This window comes from Bubalus kerabau, chromosome 3 (genome assembly GCF_029407905.1).
Source record: "Bubalus kerabau isolate K-KA32 ecotype Philippines breed swamp buffalo chromosome 3, PCC_UOA_SB_1v2, whole genome shotgun sequence".
Classification (NCBI taxonomy): Eukaryota; Metazoa; Chordata; class Mammalia; order Artiodactyla; family Bovidae; genus Bubalus; species Bubalus kerabau.
This window is the reverse complement of record NC_073626.1, coordinates 133,381,464-133,401,453: the sequence shown is the minus strand read 5'-3', so window position 1 is coordinate 133,401,453 and position 19,990 is coordinate 133,381,464. Positions and strand designations below refer to the sequence as shown.

The 19,990-nt window shown below is 37.9% G+C and overlaps 1 protein-coding gene across 3 annotated transcripts in view; it reads right to left on the bottom strand.

The window, feature by feature from the left end:
• The window catches only part of GLS (glutaminase), an 87,213-nt gene extending 67,737 nt beyond the window's left edge, over positions 1-19,476 (bottom strand). For 2 of the 3 annotated variants that reach the window (XM_055572949.1, XM_055572950.1), the window contains exons 1-3: positions 18,809-19,476; positions 4,858-4,954; positions 4,380-4,501 (exon numbers count right to left, since the gene is read on the bottom strand). In XM_055572949.1, the coding sequence (XP_055428924.1) occupies positions 4,380-4,501; positions 4,858-4,954; positions 18,809-19,212 (623 nt within the window). In that variant the 5' untranslated portion in view covers positions 19,213-19,476. The remainder of the gene's footprint in view (positions 1-4,379; positions 4,502-4,857; positions 4,955-18,808) is intronic. The other variant, XM_055572948.1, reaches the window with a different exon arrangement.
• Between the last annotated feature and the right edge of the window lie 514 nt (positions 19,477-19,990).

Sequence of the window (19,990 nt, the reverse complement as noted above, 5' to 3'; positions counted from 1 at the left end):
AATAATAACAATATTAGGAGAATACACAAACAATAAAGAAATTCAACATTTTAAACAAATTTTAGAAATTATACTCTTTCTACATTATTTTCTTTCCTCCAAGCACCCTTTCATGTAGCTGCTTGTAAGCTATTGAACAAATTAAAGAAGTAAATTAGATAGCCTAAAAACTGCATCAAAGATTAAAACAACAGAGTATTCCACCAGGTTAAGTACCAAGATCATCTAAAAACAAGACTTTTTCACCTACCAGATATGATAAGCATTCAGCATGACATCTGGTTAACAAAAATCCAACTTTAATACATAGCTGAGATCCTCTTTATTTTTCCATGAAATAACCTCAGACATATGTCCCTTAAGAAAAAACTTGACAAAAAACTAAACATTCCGTATTTTAACATATTTTCTATAAATTACATTTTGAAAATGTTGCATTTCTAAGCTAAAAACTTTGTTTAGTCAGATTTGTCTCTATTAGTCAGATTTATCTCTAACATAAAATACTTATTTAAACGCTTGCAAAAATAATGTTTAACTTTAAAAAATATATATAATAGTTTAATAATTTTATATTACTTGAATCACAAAAAATATTTACATTATTCTATGCACTGTTAAGATGTGTAACACACTGTAGAATAAAAATGTTTCACTGTTAAAAACTATTTAAATGATATGGTAAACTATGTGGATGGGAAAGCATGAAATCTAATAATTTGAATCAATATTCTGCTTTGTTTTAAAAGGGTTTAAGCTAGAAAATCAATTTATTAATGTAACCCTAAAGAAGAGTTTTATAAATAGGTTAATAGCCAACTATATACTCTAAGCTCATCTTAAGTGCGCATCAGAAGTTCAATAATAGAACACTTAATCAATAAAGGAAGATACTGTAGACTTGAGCATCAAGCCATTATACCAACTAAGACTAAGCCCGTAACAGACTAAAAAGTACTAAGCTTCAAGTACTATATATCCTGTTTAACCCTCAAAAGATGAACTCTTTAAGAAGGTAATTTCCCCATTTTACAGACAGGAAAACTCTGTGTAACCTGAAAGTAAATAACATGCACTAATTATAAAAGGAGAGTTGGAGAATAGATACTCTCAATTTTTCAGTCCATGGTAAATGATAAATTTTTATCTCAGTATCTTAATTCAATGTTCTAAATGAAATAGCAAATTAGAATTAAAAGCCAGATATCACATTTTAACTACTGACCAAAATCCAGAATATATACTCACTTGGTCAACATAAAATTAAACACTGATTTAAAATAAAATAGGTTATTTTCAGTGATAAACATGTGCTCTAATTACAACATGAAAAAGTTATAATCCTAATTTCCATTATTAAGCTATAGATGTAGAAATAACTGACATCCAAGACATAATATTTACTTCAATAAACCAATAAATTTTATGATAGTTTCAATGTTACCTAATATTGAGTTTTGTCACTGACTTAATATTTAATATGCATCAAACAGTAATTCAACTTGCACATGAGAGTTACAAGTAATATATTAGGAAAGACATTTCGTATCAGAAAAAAGTTGATAATTCCTGATCTTAAATTGCTATTCTGTATCAAGTCAAATCTACATCCTCCTTTTTTCAAGAACTGTTACATGAGAAAATATAAGGACTGTCAAACAAATAAAAATTATTAACCTTACTACTATTTACCTACTCAAAATTAATCAGCATTTTTAAAAGGAGGTTTTATACAAAAACTGAATAGTCAGTGAAACTGGGATTTTTTTTTCTTTTTTTAACTCTATTAGAAGGTGCTGGTAAAGCCGTGCTAACAGCCTTCATTGGTGAATTACTGCGGCCAGTCAAGGCAATATCACTCAGAAGAGTGTCTAGCTGCATATTGATGAGCATTCCAATCTGTAATTTTTTCTTGGGAGTTATTTTAATATGGATGTCATGAATCTAACTAGAAAATCAGAAGTCATATAAAGTAGAATGAAGAGGAAGTGTTTTATGGTTTTCAACAAGTGACATCTTTCTCATGCTTTCTTTGTTCAGTTTTCTCATCCGTAAACTGGTAAAAATTTTACTTTCCCTCTTAACTTAAATGTTGATGATTAACAACTGTTATGCACCATCAATGTTTTATAGAATATTTCAAATATAATTTTTCATTAGTAAAATAACATAGTGGATAAGAATTTTCAAAGAAAAATCAAATAAATACAAAGATTACTACTCATTTCCTCCAAAACAAGATGATAAAAAAAATTATGGTTACATGTGATAATACTTCTAATACTTACATGGCTAAAAATATATGAATAAATAAGGTATTCCTTTTCAACACAAATTTTCTACTTCTACTAAGACTATTAGCATTAAAAACAATTGAGTATCTAGATAGGTACAGGCAGTCTCCAACTTTCAAACAGACTATGCCCCAAAAAAGTATGCTTAGAACTTATTTTCCCATTTAAAGAAAAATTCTACATGCTTCTCAGATTACCCTCAAAGGCTGAATATATATATTAACCAACAAGGTATTTTAGGTAAAATGTCAACACACTGACTTCAACCAAACCTTTCCACCTTTCTTTATAAATTACTTCTCTGGGAAAATGAATTCCATTGTAACATCTGCTTTCCCAGTTGCATGAAAGTGAGATAGTTTATTTCTGGCAATACTAACTAGAAAACAAATTTTGAAAACAGAGAAAATACTTCTCTGAAGCAATCACCTTTCCAGGTGATCTGAAAAGGTTAGCGGTCAGAGGTTCTGAATCTCATTCTAGGAATGAAAAGAGAAATCATATGCCTATAGACATAAACTCTTCCACTGCCTGCTCACATAGCCCACTAAGCATCTCTCAAGTTGGGAACTGCCTATATTACAACTGTCAGGTTTTTTTTTTTTTTTAATTGTATTAGTGTTTAAAATAATGTTGTTATTTTTAATATACTTATAGTAGAAAATTTTATGCTTTTCTGTTTACTCAGTGTATTTACTTTTTTAAATTTCATATTTAAACACAATATGTTTATGAAGCACAAAAAAACCTTAACCAGTACTGAAAAGATATAAAATACTGCTTTCATGTAGGAATTCAAAGTAATTGCTCATACCCACAATCAACATACCTATCTACCATGTCTTTGAATCAAGTCTGACAACTTTATTCTCAGATATACTGAAATAACTCCCCAGAAGGCACTTTGCACAGAGTTCATGACCACTAAAAACAAAATAATCTTACTGCAAAAATACAGCTAACTAGAAATTATTTCCTTCCCTTCACAAAGAACAGGTTCGGAAGACCCAAAATTCCTAACATCAATTCCAACATGAACCTAAAATCTACACTTGATAAGGTCAGCAGAGTTAACAGCATCAAGAACCATGTGGTGAAAAGACAGAGATCTAAAATTGACAGCACTCACTGCTTCACGGTATGCAAGACACTTGGGAGGATCTCAGTTAAATACTTATACCTTCAGATGACTTAATATTCCAGGATATTTCAGCAGATATCTAGAATAAATCATCTAGCCCCCAAAAGACAATAAAATAAAAAATATATAAAAATACATACATACAAATAAACTTTCAAGGTAGATGCTGGAATTCTTTTCAACCTAAGCCTTTAGTCAGGAAAAAGCCAAGGTTTAACAGTAGTGTTTATAGTTTTATTTTAGTTCTCACTCAAGTTTAGTTGTAAAATACCATATACTTCCTTGGGTTTCATGACAAACTTGTCTATCAAATTATTAAGCAATCAGACTAGTAGGAACACATTAAAGAAAATAAAGATTGGCAAATATAGGAAAATAAAAATATTCTCATTTAAGCAAATCAAGGCATTAATGTCCAAAGTTAGCATTAAGCTTTTAGATATTCTGGGGAAAAAAAAAAAAGCCTATGCATTAAGCCTATGTCTGCTGTGAGGAGAGCAGCAGACAATGGAGACATGTAAACCTAATAAATGCAGGCTGCCTGAAGCCTTCCCATTTTATGATGTCATCTAAATCAACTTGCAGAAAAGAAACAGAGACCATGCTGAGAAAGGCTGCAAGATATGCAGATGAATTAGAGATCAATTTAAACAGGACAGAGTATGTTCCATTCAAACTTAATGCAATCTCCAGGTATTATAAATTGGAAACATCCATGGCTACATTTCCTCAGAACAGTTTCAAGGTATACTCTTAGACCTAGTATATTATAGAACTTTAATGTGCACCAAGTTGTTCTAAGCAATTGATGTTTATAAATCCCCTCCCCTCTTTTTTCAGTTACACAGGAAGCACTGGCTTTCAAAGATGCAATTTTGTTTTAAAAGAAAAAAACACCACATAGCATAGCAAATGACCATTAACGGTTTGGCAGAAATTTTTACTTTTTAAAAAGATCTTTGTCTAGCATGACACCATCTGATGTTGTTTGAAGAGTTAATCTTAACATATCCATACACTCTTTCAACCTGGGATCAGACGTTCGCAATCCTGTAGATTTGAGTGCCTGTTTTTAAAAAAATAAGAGTCTGTAAATACATAGTGCAAATAATGTATATGCTTATTCCAACTACAAGTTTTTAATTCCTGTATTTAAAAACTTCTACCCAAGACCTGAATATATATATATGGCATTTTAGTGTCACTATTACCCTCTTTCTGGAAAAGTTTCTCATTGTTTCTTTCATTTCCTTTCATTGATTACCTTGAAATGAGCATGATGAAAATTTGAAAATAAGAAAAATAGTGTCAGTCAGAATCTACATGTCAGATGACTTTAAGACTACATGCATGCAATATCACCATATATTGATTCATATTACTGATTTTTAAAAGTTAGGATAGAAAAATATAAAAACTTACTGTAATAAATTTATGAACAGGTATTTTCTCTTGTCCTTCTGCAATTGTATAGAACAGCAAATCTTCCAAACTAGGTAACAGACCCTGTTTTATTTTACTAAAGAGGAAAAAAAGAACACAAAATTAACTCTTATGTGAACTTTCAAGTAGATTTTAGCTACATCCATTTAAAAATAATCAATGAAGCAGACTACAGTTGATCAATTCCTCAAGACCTACTATCATATTAATAAATGCCGATTTACCAAAATCAAACAGTATTACTGAAGCCACATTGAGAAGTACGTTTAAACATGTTCATTAATTTACACAGATATTTTGTAATCCTTAATTATCTTTTATGGCAATTTCTTCCTGTATAGCCTAATACAATACAATCACCCAATACTAACTATGAGCCTAGAAAATGTTCAGGTAAGAGTCAATATTTCATTCTGTTGTTATTGTTTTTTTATAGGATGATTATACATATGTTACGGAGAAGGCAATGGCGACTCACTCCAGTACTCTTGCCTGGAAAATCCCATGGATGGAGGAGCCTGGTAGGCTGCAGTCCATGGGGTCGCAAACAGTCAAACGTGACTGAGCGACTTCACTTTACTTTTCACTTTCATGCACTGGAGAAGGAACTGGCAACCCACTCCAGTGTTCTTGCCTGGAGAATCCCAGGGACGGGATTCCATGGGGTCGCACAGAGTCAGACACGACTGAAGCGACTTAGCAGCAGTAGCATACATATGTAAAACATGGTTGTGGTTTAGTTGCTAAGTTGTGTCCGACTCTTTGCAACTCTATGTACTATAGCCTGCCAGGCTCCTCTGTTCATGGGATTTCCCAGGCAAGAACACTGGTTTGTCATTTCCTCCTCCAGGGATCTTCCCGACCCAGGAAGTGAACTCAGGTCTCTTGCATTGCAGGCGGATTTGTTACCGACTGAGCTTTGAGGGAATCCTTGAATATAACACATATATTATAGTCATATATTTATTATAAAGTTATATAAAGATATAGTTCAAATAATTAACCTGATTGTAAAATCTGAGGGAGAGAGTAATTAAGAAAAGATTAGTGTACAAGTTCTCAAGTCCTGGCTATAATATTTACTAGTCAAGTCAGCTTGGGTAAATTAATTAACTTTTCTGTGATTCAGTTTCCTCATTTGAGAAAGGGAGATGTGAGAATCAGTTGACTTAACACATTCAATACCCTCAGTGCCCTGCTTGGCAGAAAGTAATCAATTGTCAGTAATTATAGTGACTATTTCTAAAGTGACCTAGGCTTACATATACACATCAAATGCCACAAATCATAAGACTGTTAGAATAAAAATGTTACCATAAAAATATATTAAAATCTTAATTAATTAATGAGCTGGTATACGATGCTGCTGCCGCGTCGCTTCAGTCGTGTCCGACTCTGTGCAACCCTGTAGACGGCAGCCCACCAGGGTCCACTGTCCCTGGGATTCTCCAGGCAAGAACACTGTGGAGGGGGTTGCCACTTCCTTTTCCAATGCATGCAAGTGAAAAGTGAAAGTGAAGTCGCTCAGTGGTGTCCGACTCTCAGCGACCCCATGGACTGCAGCCTACCAGGCTCCTCCGTCCATGGGATTTTCCAAGCAAGAGTACTGGAGTGGGGTGCCACTGCCTTCTCTGGGTATAAGATGCTGTTGCTGCTGCTAAGTCGCTTCAGTCATGTCTGACTCTGTGCAACCCCATAGACGGCACCACCAGGCTCCCCCGTCCCTGGGATTCTCCAGGCAAGAACACTGGAGTGGGTTGCCATTTCCTTCTCCAATGCATTAAAGTGAAAAGTGAAAGTGAAGTTGCTCAGTCATGTCCAACTCCTAGCGACCCCATGGACTGCAGCCTACCAGGCTCCTCCGTCCATGGGATTTTCCAAGCAAGAGTACTGGAGTGGGGTGCCACTGCCTTCTCCGGGTATAAGATGCTATGATTAACCATATTTTTAATCAAGAAAAATGTTTTCCTATTCATTGCAAAGTTTTCAGATAAACTATAATGAACCTATAAATATTTTCTTTTGGGGGGCTCTGAAACTGAAATGAACACAGTTTAATATTCTGAACATTCATGACTATCATATGTATTATAGTGATGTTATAAGAATTATAGATCTAGGGTAGACCAATCTCCTCCTCACCCATCACTATTTATTAAAATCAAAGGTACAAATACACACATGTATTTGTATGCATGTGTATATAAAATGTCTGGAAAGGGCTTTACCTTTATTTCAAGAAAGAGAAAATTAGAGAGTGGTCCATATATTTCTATTTTAAAAGACAACAGAATACAGTGTCGGCTCACAGCGCATATACATTTAGACATGCACATATAAAATTTATCCTCAAACACTAATGTTGGCATTAATGTCACTTATACTTGTTTTCAAAGCTATCATACCAGCTTCTTGTTTTTCAAGTCAACCCTAACGTACCAGAATTTCATGCCAATGTTTTAAAAAAAATAACACATAGGATTATTGTAATTTAAACATACATCCTGGATATATAATTACTCCTTAAAACAATTTTTGGCTCTTAGAGAAATTTTTAAAATATATTTGGGATATTTTAATTATAAGAGTTAAAAATTATGGATAACTTTTGTTAAGTATTCTCATTAGCTGTTTTACATGCATTCTAATTCAATCCGTACAATGATGACAAAAAATACTATTATCCAAAATAAAGTATGGTTCCTGGTACACAGTGGATGCTCAATATATTTACTGTTTGACCAAAAAAAAAAAAAAAAACAAAAACAGATTGACTCTGTCCCCATTTCTCAGAGGCTCAGACAGGTCAACAAACTTTCCAAGACTACACAGTGGTAGAGATATATTTAGAAACCTCGTTCCTCTGAATTCAGAGTCCAAAATATATGCCTCTACAGTTTTGCTGGCTCTTAAACTTACTAGCTAGTAATTACTTTTATAAGGTATGATTTTTCTAGATCATACCCTGATCTAAAACCATTAAACAGCATTCAACAGTACTGATAACTTAATATTTAAAGAAAAACTGAGCCAGCTGTCAAAAACAATCAGTGGAAAATAACATACCAATTATTTGCAGAAAATGGCTTGTTAAATAAACTTCAGATAGTAGTTGTTTATCACTTTAAAAAACTGCAGAATAAGCTTTCTATGTATTTACCACACCAGTAAATGGTATTTGCTTTGCCTAAAAGCTGTGTTAAGTACCATAAAATATAAAGTTTTTTAGCTTATGGTAGATAGGGCAAAGAATTTTAAATGACCATGTTTATTGCCACAGCTAACATAAAAGGCTAAATATTTACTTACTTTTGGACAAGAGACTAATTTTTATCCATTGGAGAGATATTTAAGTCATCCCTAAAATACTATGCTCACAAAATAAATAAGTAATAAACATAAATGATTAAAAAAGAATTCAAAATTGATTAAAAAAAAAAGTACTACCAATCTGAGCGTTTAAAAGCTCAGACTCTGATCTGAAAATGAATTTACTTCAATAGTCTGGGGAACAAATGCAAAGGTTCTCCCCAAACTTTCAACCACACAGAAATTACCCCAAAGACCTTTCCTGATATTATTACCTCCCTCCCCCTTCTTTCCCCAGGCTTCCCTGGTGGCTCAGATGGTAAAGAACCTGCCTGTAATGCAGGAGGACCCAGGTTCAATACCTGGGTCAGGAAGATCCCTTGGAGAAGGGAATGGCTATCCACTCCAGTATTCCTGTGTGAAGAATTACATGGACAGATAAGCCTGGTGAGCTACAGTGCATGGGGTTGCAGTGTCAGACACAACTGAGCAACTAACACTTTCCTTCCCCAAATTTATTACCACTTTGTGGCACTGCTTAATGATATTATACTTAACCACTAAAACTCAAAAGCTAAAAACTGTAGTTTTTGGAATATATAGTAACTAGGATATTTTTGAGAAGTGTTTAAGTTTTAATGACCAAAAAAACAGATCATAACAGGAGTATGCCAAGGCTGTGTATATTGTCACCCTGCTTATTTAACCTATATGCAGATTACATCATGAGAAACGCTGGGCTGGAAGAAGCACAAGCTGGGATCAAGATTGCTGGGAGAAATATCCATAACCTCAGATATGCAGATGACACCACCCTTATGGCAGAAAGTGAAGAGGAACTAAAAAGCCTCTTGATGAAAGTGAAAGAGGAGAGTGAAAAAGTTGGCTTAAAGCTCAACATTCAGAAAACTAAGATTATGGCATCCTAGAAGATCAGTCCTGGGTGTTCTTTGGAAAGACTGATGCTAAAGCTGAAACTCCAATACTTTGGCCACCTCACGAGAAGAGTTGACTCATTGGAAAAGACCCTGATGCTGGGAGGGATTGGGGGCAGGAGGAGAAGGGGACGACAGAGGATGAGATGGCTGGATGGCATCACCGACTCGATGGACATGAGTTTGAGTGAACTCCGGGAGTTGGTGATGGACAGGGAGGCCTGGCGTGCTGCAATTCATGGGGTCGCAAAGAGTCAGACAAACTGAGTGACTGACTGATCAAGAAATTTACAGATTTACCAATTCTACAAACAGGAAGTGACACTGACTCTGACTACTGATCAACCAGTTTCCCAATACAAAAGGACAATTAAAACTCCTTAGTCTGATATTTAGTTAATAAATTGGCTATGTACTATCTGGAGAAGGCAATGGCACCCCACTCCAGTACTCTTGCCTGGAAAATCCCATGGACGGAGGAGCTTGGTAGGCTCCAGTCCGTGGGGTCGCTGAGAGTTGGGCACAACTATCTATGCTATCAAAAGTTTCTAAGTAAAAAAACTCTATTATCAAATGAAAGGAAAATGAACTCAAAATGAGGAGGGGAAAAAAATGGAAAACAACTTACTTTGTCTTATTTTGTTAAATAATGTTTCATATTACTTGACTTGAAAGGCTGGGGTAATATCTTTTTTGTCAACTCCATATAACTCAAATGTATAATATAGTATAGTAAACCTATTAGATAATCAAAAACTTCAACTAAGTAAAAAAAAAAAAAAGATGCCTACGAATAGAATACAAAAGAATGCTTTGGTGTTTTTACTTGTAGCTTCATTTTAAAACAATTATCTAAAAAAAATACCTGGAGCTGTTTTTAAATCAGTTTATCACTTTGATTTTAGAGTGATCTGATTGATAGCGTCCGTAACACCAGTAAACTGGCAGATTGAACCGGTGAAGTTGAAAGCTGAATTCATAGTGGCTGATCATATACCATTTAAAGTCTGACAAAGACTCTAAATCATTTTTCCCCAAAGCTAAGTATTAGAGAATTCAAAAACAAAATTTTACATTTTTTAAAGCTTTACTTTAAAAGGACTTTCTATTGTTTCATCTTAAAACTCCACATGATAAAGCAAAGTGGGTAAACTGTTCCCAAATTACAAAGTCAAGTAATATGGCCAATATCACACAACTCAAGTGGGTGGACCAGATTTAGTCCTAGAAGTCAATACTTGGTTCCTGATCCCAGACTCTTTCTGCTATGCCACACCAACTGTGCTGAGTTGTTACACTCCATTTTAGGAGGAATACCTGGAGTTTATTCAAAATAAAGAAAGGTGAGATTACTTACATATTGAAGAATTTCTAACCAAAATGCTAACAGGGAAACTACTTATGTTAGATGACCAAATTGTTACTCTGCCTTGTTAAAACTGCATCTTGTAAAATACAAAGCAAAGATGAGATGAGGCAGCTGTTACAGCTGGACTTTATTTAAATTTATTCAAAAGCAAGTCAAAGTAAGAAACACAAAAGTAAGCTTTATGTGAGAAGTGGCCAGGCTGTCTACATCAGCTGATGACAAAGTGTCCATATGTACAACTTCATGAGTCTAACCCAAGGGTACAATCCGCTTGACTTCAATGTGAGAGTGAGGACCTGGGTAGATCAAGTCCCAAATGTCCAACTCTGTTTGTCCTTCCAACCATGTACTCCTTTAGTCAAGTATCTGTTAACAAGTCATTCAAGTTGTAAAAATACAGATATGTGAACTCTATCACTGAAATTACTCTAATACCACATGAGAGATGACTTCCTCAAAATAATGACCAACCTAGATAGCACATTCAAAAGCAGAGACATTTCTTTGCCAACAAAGGTTCGTCTAGTCAAGGCTATGGTTTTTCCTGTGGTCATGTATGGATGTGAGAGTTGGACTGTAAAGAAGGCTGAGCGCCTAAGAATTGATACTTTTGAACTGTGGTGTTGGAGAAAACTCTTGAGAGTCACTTGGACTGCAAGGAGATCCAACCAGTCCATTCTGAAGATCAGCCCTGGGATTTCTTTGGAAGGAATGATGCTAAAGCTGAAACTCCAGTACTTTGGCCACCTCATGCGAAGAGTTGACTCATTGGAAAAGACTGATGTTGGGAGGGATTGGGGGCAGGAGGAGAGGGGGACGACAGAGGATGAGATGGCTGGATGGCATCACTGACTCGATGGATGTGAGTCTGAGTGAACCCTGGGAGTTGGTGATGGACAGGGAGGCCTGGTGTGCTGTGATTCATGGGGTCGCAAAAAGTCGGACACGACTGAGTGACTGAACTAAACTGAACTGAACTGAAAGTTAACAAAAAGCTGATTTCAGCTACACATAAGGAAAAACAAAACAACTCTGAAAATGGTATGTGCTGCCTTCAAAGGTAATAAATTCTCTTATCAATGAGTATTCAAACAGAGATGGATAACAATCTGTAGCAAGTATAACAGGAGGGGAAAAACGTCAGCTGGGGAGATGGCTTTAAGGTCTCTTTCAATACTAAACCTAAAAACTTATAAAGCGTTATATTAATCTCCTAATACTGGAAGAAAAAACAAAGTAAGTCCTAACATTGTAATGACCTTGGTTAGGTCATTTAATAACTGTAGTCAGTTTACAACCTATGTAAAATGAGGTGGAAATAGATGTCTTGAAAATCACTTCCAACTCTAATCCTCAGTTTTTGAGCTACTCAAAATTCCTATAAATTATATTCCTATAAATTTCCTCGTAAGTCCCTGTACTAAAAATCATAAACTTTTACTCACTCAGGACTACATAATGCAGACATAAAGGATTTAGATATATTTTACATATAAAGCTTAATTATCTGGGTTTTTTAAAAAAGTAATCAGATCAGATCAGATCAGTCATTCAGTCGTGTCCGACTCTTTGAGACCTCATGAATCGCAGCACGCCAGGCCTCCCTGTCCATCACCAACTCCCGGAGTTCACTGAGACTCACGTCCATCGAGTTAGTGGGAGTATCTAATGCCATGAAACTACACATTTAAAAACAGTCAAAACAGTACATTTTATGTTACATGAATTTTACCCCATTTTTTTTTTTTTTTTAAAGGTAAGGGGAATTGGGTATAGAAGGTGAGAATGAGGGAATATAGCTGAACTGGAGACAGGGAGGCCAAGAACAAAATGTAGCAACTGATACAATAATCCACAGAAGAACAAACCATTCTAACCAAAACCAGGGTATTAGAGAAATACTTACACAAATCCAGTTTAGTGCAAAGGCTATCAACAGCAAACTACCACAAAGGCCACCAGTTTTTATAAAGTTTTACTGCAAGAAAGCCATGCCTACTCTAATCTACTGTCTATGCCTTCTTTGCTACAACAGATGCTCTGAATACCTTTAATAGGCCAGATAGCTTGTGAAGCCAAAAATATACACTATTTGGCCCTTGAGAGAAAAAGTTCGCCACACTAGCCTTGGAGCATCACTGTATTTTAGCACAGTATAGTAATACCCCCTTATAGTGAACCTAAGAAATGTTAAACTCTATTCATTACAATGTTTTAATATGGCAGAAAACAGGCAACATTTTATGAGACTTACACCAAAACAGTTAAGAAATTTAAAACTTTGATGTTTGAGGATAAAAGAGAATACAACTGGATAATGCCAATAGTAGGAGCTTTACAAACCCATTCATAATCTTCTTCAGAACTTTTTTCAATGCGATAATACTGTTATACATACTAGAAAAAGGATATCAGGATAGCAAACCAGGACAGCAGGGTCAAGATTTACAAATTTAAAATCCCTTCTCTGATTAGAAGTTATCATAATGAAAATCTTAAAAGTAACTATATGGAGGCAGGAAAAACAACGTCTGTTCTCACAAACCAACAACTGCTAACATTGTTTTGGCTTATTTCTACTACTTTTTCTAAGCATTTTTAAAAGCTTGAGATGACTTGACATCAGATTGCATAGAAAATTTTGTATTATAACTTTTGACTTAACATTGTATTTTCCTATATTCCTAAAAAGTATCTGTATTCACTTTAAATGACTGAATAATAAACTCTCATGTGGATGTGCCATAATTTACTTAACCATTCCACTTCTATGGAACACAAGTTTTTCCCCACTTTTCTCTAAGCATAATACCGTGCCAAAAATATTAGTGAAAAAGCTATCTACACTTCAGTGTTGTTAACCTGGACTCCTAAAAAGGTGCAAATATGAAATTTTTCTAAAGTTTAAAAATCACCAAGGGACTTTCTCGGTTCTATGCACCTGTGTTTCACAACCAAAGTAATTTATACCAGGGTAGATTCCAGGATAAAATCATAGCAACAGCATCTCTATCTGAAAACTATTTACCTTATTTAGAGAAATCTACAGTTAGATATTTATTTACAAAAATAGTTACTTCATTTAGCTTTAAACATTCCTCTTAGTATCAAATGACTTAACAGTGAAACGGCATACACAGGCAACACCTTGGTTTATAAAGAATTTGAAGACTGAGGTGCTTAAAGAATGCAAATCCTACAGGCAGACTTTCGGTTTCTACAGTCATAATTTTTTTTCACTTCAAAATCACAAGAAGGAAGTAGTGCCTTTTTTTTACTAATTTTTTTTAAAACTTGAAGACACCCACATATATCTTCAACAAATTTCTCTTCAAGGTGACCCTGATCTTTTTCAGACTAAAATTGTGTCTACCCCCCGCCACCACCACTTGTTCCTACATACAAATGTCTTCACCAAAAAAGACTAATTCCCTAAGTTAGTTGATTTTTTTAGGTAGGCAGATTTCTTTATAAAAAATATAAAGCCTAGAAACAAGAAGCTAAACTCAAGTAGACTAAACCTCAGGAACTCCTTCAGTGAATGACATCTAAGTATTATTAATTAAGAGCATGCAGTTTATTACAGATTATGTCCCGGTATTATCAACGGCTAAACAGATGCATGTGGTTTAAAATAAACATTAGGCCACAAAAAATTTTAACATGTACGTTATGGTTGGGCATTCAAACAAAACTACAACTCACTGATAACTGTAATCTATAAAAAATATTTAGAAAATCACAAATAAAATGACTGAAAGGTTCACTGCAAAGTCCCACACCCAAAATTAAATATATTTCTTTATGAAGGAGGGTTTTTAAGTTTGTATTGTAAATTATTAGTAGCTCAGTTGTGTCCAACTCTTGGTGACCCCATGGACTATAGTCTGCCAGGCTCTTCTGTCCATAGGATTTCCCAGGCAAGAACACTGGAGCGGATTGCCCACCCTCCTCCAGGGGATCCTCCAGACCCAGGGATTGAACTAAATAAATTTTCAATCTTGATTTCAATTTAAATGAATTGTAAATATGTTCACTTTTACAAATTAAAAGCAGATGATTAAAGGATCATAACAGAGTTTGTCCCCTATTTAAAGAGAGGTTCTGTCTTTCTATTTAACCATGTATTACCTGGATGGGATGCCAATATTGCTTCAACTTCATTATCAGTACTATTCTATATAGAAGACCTAATTCAACATTGCTGAAATGCTTAAGTATTTAGTCTTACTTTGAAATTCAATTTGCACAAAATATGAGGTAATGATTCTTTTCTTGCTACCATTTATTAAGAATAAATATGAACTACAAAAACAAAATCATACTATTTGAAGCTAACTGAAATCATTTGTTTGCACTTTCACTTTTAATATATTTTTAATTATATAGTTGAGCAAACAGGATTACTGCATCAAAGACGTGCAGCTTTTAACAGATTACTACCAAACTGCCCTCCAAGATAGTTGAATTTATACTTCCACCAGCAATGTAAAGAGTTCCTATTTCCCATACCCTTTCCATCACTTAATTTAACATCTGCCAACCTGGTAGGGGGAAAATGACCTTGTTTTAATGGAATACTTTTGATATTGTATCCTGTATGCATTACCTATTTTCTAAAGGGCATACACCTACTGATACTTTCCCAGAATCATCCTTCTCTTTTTCTAATTAAATAATATAATGCCCAAACAAAAAGTAACTTTAAAAAACTTTCCCTCTTCTCCACCTGCTAACCCTTCCCAGAGATCCTTCACTAAGACAGAATATACACATCTACATTTTGCAGAAGTGAAGTATGGCATTCTTGAGAGAGAAGACAGTATGATAAAAATGTTCATGTTGGGCAAGCACTGGCATAACATAGAAGTTAATAAAAAATCTCAAATGCTACACAGCATTGTTTGATATAATCTGCATCCCAATCCATTACTGGTTTTCTGGAAGAAGTGCTTTTTGAAATTATAACTCTGTAATTAATCTTGAAACAACATGCAAAATAGGTTGAAATGAGACAAAAGCACAGATATATGGTGAAGATTTTAAATCTGAAGTCATCAGACTGCTGTTTGGTTGCTAACTTGCGTATGACTCTTTGTGACCCCATGGACTACAGTCTGCCAGGATCCTCTGCCCATGGGGTTTCCCAGGCAAGAATACTGGAGTGGGTTGCCACTTTCTTCTCCAGGTCCTCTTCCCTACCCAGGGATCAAACCTGCAACTCCTACTTGACAGGTGGATTCTTTACCACTGGGCCACCTGGGAAGCCCCGAAGTCATTAGGTATGTGGAGATAAATATAACAAAGCTTGGATGAAAAATGAACTATTACCTACACAAAGATTAGAGGATATGCTGCTGAGAAGGCAGACAAGTGGGGAAAAAGCAGAAGCCTCACAGTCTCAGGATTTATACCCAGTGAACAAACCCCAAAAGAGCCACAGAAAAAGAGAACAATTTAAAAAGTCAAGAGTTGTGTCAAGTGGTTTCCAAAATGATTGAATAATACTAACAAAATTAAATAAGAGCACTGCAGGGAAAACTGAGCAGAGATCATTACATTTTCCTGTAACATACTTAGGACAGTAGTAAAATCTTAACCTTGATCAGTAACCTAAACCAGAATTGAAGTTGTTGACAGAGATAGCATAGCCTTGAAAGACAACAGTTCAGAATTTGACTATGAAAAAAGATAACTCACATTCTACCTCCTTCCAGAATATAATATTGCATGGATAATAAAATATAAGACCAAGGAAAGGAGGAAAAGCAAATATCCCAGCCACATGAACTAATAAAATTGCTATGGTTAAGAATTAAATTCACTCTGAGCTTACTGGTAAGCAAGGCAAAAGGGTAAAGTTAATATCACATAGTTTTACATAAATTTTTTCCAGAAACCAAACAACAAAAAATTTTCATTTGAGCCTAAAATTCAAAGGCTAATCTCCTTGTAAGGTTTTACAATAAATGATGTAATTTTTTAACTGAAGAACTATACATAACAAATGTTAAACTCATTTTATTTTTCGCATGGGTATTTCTTTTAATAATCCTCTACAGAAACTGGCAGAATCCTGAGTGAGTGCTGGCATCCTAGGTGACTTGCTGACTGAGGAATGACCTATACTTTGGAAACTGAGTGTAAGAAAGGAAGCATCAACTGGAACCTTACCTCCCAGAATAAGAGAAATGTTTACCTCATAAAGGCAAAATGGATGAAGTCAAAGGAAGGAAGCTACATTTCGAAACCAGATCATTTAAGAAATAGAATCTTTCAACAGATAAGAATTTTTTTCACAATCATCGAGACCAGTACTCTTCACTTTATCTGTAAATAGGAGATAGCTGGGGTTCACTCTTGAAATCCTTGATTGAAAGCTCTCAGGTTTATCATATACTTGGATTGCTCTTAAACTTTTCTAGCTATTACTCCAAACTTTGGTGTCAAAAACAGACTCTTCTGAACTACTGTAAACAAGGTTATCTTATTGGCCATTCAAACTCGCAGGACATCCGAACAAATATTCTTGAAGGAGTCCCTCCGTAGACTGGTTTTCTTTGGGGGCTAGGAGGAACAGGAAGGGACATTTTTATGTAGAATGGTCAATAGGCATTAGACAAAGTAAGTGTTCCAAAATTACTGCTAAGAAATCATTTATTTCAAAGGCAATGGCGGTACAAGCTTCTAGAAAACATGTAAATCACAAAAGCTCAATTTTCTCACAAAAGGGGAAAAAAAGAGGGACACTAGAGCCATTGAAGAGACAGAATGGAAGACATTTTCTAGAGAAAGCCGTTCCCATCAAACAACCTTTAAGGACAACTTTCAAATGCTAGTAATCACATTCTTCTTTCAATTCTGCAACTCTGGACATCTGTACTTAGACTAGTTACAGGCCTGGTAATTCAGAAAAGTAAAGTGAGTACGAAATAAACACACACAATTCTAGTCTCCAAAAAACGTTAAAGATGCAGAGATTTGACAAAAGTCTAGCTTTTCAGAACGTGACCACATTTGGGTCATCCAACTGAGGATGTTCAATGACCTGCCCATAATCATAAGGGCGCAAAACCCTTATCACAGCATATCACAAATGTGGCCCATCACCAAGCGATATTTTTTAAAGTAACATTTTTCAGTCTAGGAAAACAATTTTAGCTCGGAATGTTTTAGGATGGTGCCAATTTCAATTACAGGAAACATTAAGCCAGGTTTGAGATTGAAAGTATAAGAATCCCACTTTCAGTTTGACTTAAGATAGCAATATAAGACGAGGAGCAAAAAACAGATCACATACGGTCAGCGCAAAGTCAGAAAAACAGTAAGATATAAAGAAAATGGGTAAATATTTACCTACAGTGGGAAAAAAAGCTTTGTGTCCATTTATATTAACTCAAGACAAAATATCCAGGAAACTGCCTCACGTACTGCGTAGGAAAAACCCCCAATTTTGTTTAAAGATTAAATTGCTGTGCACAATAGGTGAGTTATCACCCTATCACAATTCATTTAAACCACAAAAGCTACTTAATTCGTTTTCAGAGTTAGCATTTTACCCGTCACATTCAATCCTGGCTATTTTCACATGTATTTTCAAAAACTCGCCCATCTCATGGACGATGTCAGACGGGCCAAAGCTGGTTGGTCCCGAGTGCAAACAGGTGGTCTGTACTGCATGCCCCGTCTTCTAGGCCACATGACTCTTTTCCTCCTAATCTCATTGCGGAAACGTTATTTCCGGTGCCCCAGATGGCTCTACACAAGCCTTAAGAAGCCACTTCAGAAATGTTAAGAATATTCTGCTACACTAGGCTTCTTAAGAGATGGTGGCAGAGATCGAAGGAGGGATACGCAGAGAGAAAACTCGAACCCTTCTTGAAGCAAGGAGTCAGAAAGGCACAGGTTTTGCCCACCGCCAGACTCCTAAATGTCATTTAGTGATGTTCTTGTGGCATCACCGCCAAGGGCTGGGCGGGCGGCCAGGTACTGCAGCCCGGAGCCGGGGCGCTGAGCACGCGCGGCGTGGGACAGACACGCAGCCACAGCTCCAGCACGGGGGTTAGGGGAGGGGGGCACCAGAGAGGCCCTCCGGACCCTTGGCAGCTCCACCCGGCGGCGGGGAAGGGAAGTAAGGGCCCAGCGAGGGGCGCGGGCGGGGCCGGGCCTAATCACATGGCGCAGAAGGCGCAGGCAGCCCGGCATCTCTTTCTTTCTCTTTCTCGAACCTCCGCTCCCATCCCGCCCCGCCGAAGGCCCCTCCCGGGCCCGGGACCCAGGCGGGACGAAGCCTCCTGCGCCTCGAGTAGACACTCACTTTTCGCCTGAAGGCACCAGCTCCTTGCCCTCGTTGTTGGAGAACGCGTCCGTCTCCCCCGGGCCGTCCTTGGGGCCGGGCGCCTGCGGGACTGCGGGCGGCGACGCCCCAGGCTGCGGCGGCGGCGGCTGCTGCTGCTGCTGCTGCGTGGCCCCCTTGCCCAACTCCTGTAGGATCTCCGAGGGCGAGCTGGACAGGCCCCTCGCGAGGGGCCCCGCCGACAGGCCGCCCCCGCCCCACCACGGGTAGAGCCGCGCGGCGGCCACCTGGCCCGTTCGTCCCCCGCCCAGGGGTCGCCGGCACAGGGTGGCGAGGGGCTGCGCCCGCCTCAGAACTGCGCAGGCGGCTGCGGGCGGGCGCAAGAGCAGGTCCCGCAGCATCGCCGAGCCTCGGAGTCGCATCATACCGCCGGGTCCGTCAGCGCCCGCTCAACAGGGGAGGATGCTCCGGACGTGGGCGACCGCTCTTTTCCGAGAATGCAGTCTCCGGCGCGACGGCCAGAGGGCAAAAAGAGGACAGGGGCAGAGACGTGGGTGTGGTTCCGGCTCCCACAGCCGCCGCCGCCGCCGGGGCTGCTCCTCAGACTGCCCGCTACCGCTGCTCCTCAGACTCCCCGCTACCGCTTCTCCTCCCACGGCGTAGGGCTCCGCACTGAGGCTTAGGCGCAGGGGCGGGCCCGAGACATTCCGCGCGCACCCTCCAGGAGGCGGGAGGACGCCGACGGCCTGCCCCCTCCGCCAGCTCCGATTGGCTCAGATCCTCGACCTCGCTTATGATTGGTGACTGGTGCAGTCAAATTTCTCTCGGCGCCTGGTGCGCAGTGTAGGGCGGCTGACGGGCGGCAGGGGTGGGGTTCGGAGGGGGAGGGGCGGGGCGTGGACTCAAACTGACGTGTGAGGCTGGAGAGGCAGGCAGGTCTCCAGAGTAGCCCCTTCTCTCTGGCTTGGTCAGGATCGAGGGTGCTACAGATAGAAACTGGGGGCCAGTGGTCTCGTCCTTTTCAAAACGGATGGGCTCCTGGACTCTGGGACCTCGAACTGTTTGGGCAACTGATGGGTAAGAGCCCCTGCAGCCCAGGGGCCGGCCATCAGTGGGCTTGGTCGTGGCTGGAGTCTGGCCTGGCCATCGGAGCTCGGCTGTCCAAGCTTGCCGCTGGCCCCCGGCTATCCGGTAAGGGCATGT